At 45.9% G+C, this 3,531-nt stretch overlaps 1 protein-coding gene across 6 annotated transcripts in view; it reads left to right on the top strand.

The window, feature by feature from the left end:
* Positions 1 to 3,221: 3,221 nt before the first annotated feature.
* Positions 3,222 to 3,531, top strand: part of LOC104836270 (chromosome unknown open reading frame, human C12orf43) — a 24,846-nt gene continuing 24,536 nt past the window's right edge. For all 6 annotated transcript variants that reach the window (XR_774826.1, XR_774829.1, XR_774824.1 and 3 more), the window contains exon 1: positions 3,222 to 3,363. Coding sequence is in view for 3 of the 6 variants with exons in the window: in XM_010574777.1 (XP_010573079.1) it covers positions 3,222 to 3,363 (142 nt within the window). In the remaining 3 variants the exon portion in view is untranslated. The remainder of the gene's footprint in view (positions 3,364 to 3,531) is intronic.

The following is a 3,531-nucleotide window of genomic DNA, read 5'->3' as shown; positions in this document are numbered from 1 at the left end:
TTACACGGTGGAGAATGGGTGAATCCTAAACCAAGGCCTCCTGCTAAAGGCAAGCCTTACGAAGGAATAGTTAAGAAGTGGAGGGAGGTTAGCACCACCGGAGCCTGTCAGAAAGACCAAGGATGTTGTCTGAGGCCTGCCTACTGACAGGTGGCCTGAGACTACAGAGCTGGAGTGTGAAGGTTGGAACACACAAGCCGGGAATTGTTCAGCGATGTAAAAACACAGCTGTACTGAGCCTTCATACTGCTTTTGGTAGCACACAGGCTTGGCAAAACCCACGTCAAAGTGGTTGTCCAGCAGCCCGGCTGGAATTGCCATACGCATTGGTGTTTCACACTGGAACATTTGTAGTTGAGGTGAAGGTGAAGATAGATTCTGATCGTGCTTATGGCATTAGGACACGTGTTGTAAAGCTGTCATACCCACGCTAGCAGTGTATTTGCTGTCTGTGAAAATTTCTCTAACAAAGCAAGCTACCTCACTTTCAACAAGACTGTAAAGCAGCATGGTTTGGCACAGCTTCAGCATTCAAGCAAAAATTTGGCATCTCAGTGTAGTATCCGATTTAACAAGGCCCCAAAGGTATAAACGATATCCTCCAGATGCTGATTAAAACAAGGATAAGCTTGTGAAATTTGGACCAGCTTGGACTAGTCACGGTGTATATCTGCAGAAAAAGTAAAAAAAGGTTGATTTTTGGTATTATAATCATGGGATTAAGTAATGCTCAGAACAGTCTTTATTGTTTGGGTGTCATACGATAACTAAAGCAATCTGAAAAGAAATACAGTTATTGCCATAGACAACATAGGGAGTATTTTCACTGCGCAGTGATAATTTTAACATTTTATTTATGTTTTAAGTCTCAAAAGAATGGAATGATACTATTATTCATTTCTATAATGTCTTATTCATAGCGCCCCTGTTCCACTTACAGCAAGTGTTTTCTTTTTAAAATAGAAAAGATCCAGAGACAGGCAATGAATGAGATTGGATGAATGGAAAAAGATGGTATACAAGAAGAGAATGACAATGTTATTCTTATTTACAGCTAAGGTTAATAGGAGGGGAACAGACTTATCTAAAACAGTAGCTCAGCTGGGGAACAGAGGTGGGACATTCAGATTTACTCCCATTGGCAAAGGATAATCACATTGAATGGCACTAAGTGATGCAAGGGAATACTTTCCTTACCGAAGCTAAGAAATCAGCTTTCAAAGAGCTATATATCATGTGCATAATGGGAATAGAAATATAATTTATATTTATGTATATTCTAATGTTGATATGTGTATCATTCTTCAGCATAATTGGTAGCCAGTAATTGCTTAGAGTTAGAAGAATCTTGTGCCCTGGTTGCCAGTTCATTCTCATGGTGTGCATGAGAACAAATCACTTTGATTTATTCACTTTTTTCATGATCTAAGTCACATGATTGTCAAACATAACATTGATATTTATGGTACGCACAACCCTCCTCCTAAAATTCTTAATTATGAAAGTCATACATATATCGGGAATCCAAGTCCTTGAACCTCTTATCGGTATTTTTCTCATCAGTTTTCCCTGCTTTACTTGTATTTTCAACCCAACGGTATCTTAATTTAGTATTACATGACATTTGGGAATACTCTTCCTTCCTTGAAATTTCCATGCAAAAGAGTTTCCATCTGTCTGTGGCCTTTTGCCTTCATTCAGCAAGAGCCATTTCCAAGAAATTCTGTTTTCAATACCACACCAAAAAGGTGGGAGACCATACAGCTATTTCTGGTATGTGACATGCATTCGTCTGTTTTTTTCTGGATCGTATCTCTGGAAACTGCCATATTTCAAAGAGTAGGCCCATAAGCACACTGAACTTTGCCTGATCTGCTTGAGTAAAACATGCTTTGAAGCAGCTGCCGCTTGACATCTGTGAAGGCAAATAATTGAGCTGAAACACGGTCGCAATCTGTTACAGAAATCCCCATGCCTCTAACAGCCAGTTAGAAGGAAATGGCCAGAAGAGTATCATTAAGCCTAATGAAAGATCCACCAAGGCAAGCTGGGTAAGAGCACTAAATAGAACATCTCCCATGCAGTCATCACGTTTTTTGAGTTAAAGCTTTAATGCCTTTTTGGAGGTCAATTTGTTATCCTTGGAACTTGTCGTTCCATATTTATGGACAAAGCAAAAGGCACAGGCAGAGGAGATGCACGTTTTCTTTCCCTTGCCAGAGGTGGGGGAATTAGATGCTTTTTGCCTGATACATTTTACACATCTTAATGAATCTTGTGTGTCTTTTCTTACCTGCTTTTGAAAGATAACTTCCTACAGCAGATGGACCCCATCCCAGCTCACGCTTTCGTGGCGGAAGATTTTTGTGCTGTCTACAACATAAGAATGTCTGACTCCCCACCAAAAACTTTGTTTGAGTTCTGTCCAGTCAGTATTTCTGAAGCAGTGAAATTACCATCTCACAAAATGTGATAAAAGTGCTAAGAATTTTATTACAGTCACTCACTCCTTCCACATCCTTATTCTTTAATGGCAAGTATTCTCTCTTTCTCTACAAACACAAAAGCAATACGGGCTTTCTGGTTATCATTGGTGTGTTTTTCACCCTTACTTTGTGTGAGCTGTTACATCTGAGAAACATTAAGATATTTTCTTCTACGGCACACATGAAAGGAGGCTGTTCAGCAACAGATGGACGCAAAAACAAGCCGTGTTTACTTCCAGCAATTTTCCATCCATGGGCACCACTCTTCCCAGTAGCACAAACCAGAAGAACGGGCAGCAGGAAATAGCGGTTGGGCTACCGGGGACCCCTCACTGCCCTTCTGGGGTTTCTCAGCGCAGGCAGCACCGTCCGCCCTGCTCTCCTTTGGAGGCTGGTACAAACATCCAGCGTAAATATTCCTTTTTCATGGTATCTCACGATTCTGCGTACGACACCCCATTACTCATGGTTCCTTCTGTTTATATGCTCACTCCCAGGCTTTCTTGATTTGGGGAAGACCTGGCCTGCAGCCCCCCTGTTTTTCCTGTGAGCGCAGCCTTCGCTTGGCCTCTTTCACGGAGAAGTGAGGAAACCGCACGTCGGAAAGACCTGGCGGTGCCCGTGGCGGACATCTTGTCGGTGGCAGCCCTGGTGGACTACAGCCCCCAGCATGCTCCGCGGCCGGCCGGCTGGACTACAGCGCCCAGCGTGCCCCGCGGCTGTCGCGCCTTCAAGATGGCGGCGCCCAGGGATGGCTCGGGCCTGGACACGGACACGGACACGGACTCGGACAGCAGCGGCGGGGCGGCAGCGCGGTTCCGAGAGGCCGCCTGGGACTGCGTTGCGCAGGCGGCGGTGGCGGTGGAGCCGCGCCGCGGTGAGGATCGGCGACCGGCTGGGCTCTGCTCTCCCCTCCCCTCCCCGCCGGTCTGGGCCGGGCCCGGCCCCTCCGCAGCTTCTCCTGCCCCGGGGGAGCGGTGGTCAGGCGGGGGCACCTCTCTGCCGCGGTGCCGGTGTCGGAGCCGCTGGGGGGGGGGCGCCGCTC

The sequence above is a fragment of the Haliaeetus leucocephalus genome, unplaced genomic scaffold (genome assembly GCF_000737465.1).
Source record: "Haliaeetus leucocephalus isolate CR32 unplaced genomic scaffold, Haliaeetus_leucocephalus-4.0 Scaffold13, whole genome shotgun sequence".
Taxonomy (NCBI): domain Eukaryota; kingdom Metazoa; phylum Chordata; class Aves; order Accipitriformes; family Accipitridae; genus Haliaeetus; species Haliaeetus leucocephalus.
Note: the sequence above shows the minus strand (reverse complement) of the source record. Positions and strands in the feature narration are given on the sequence as shown.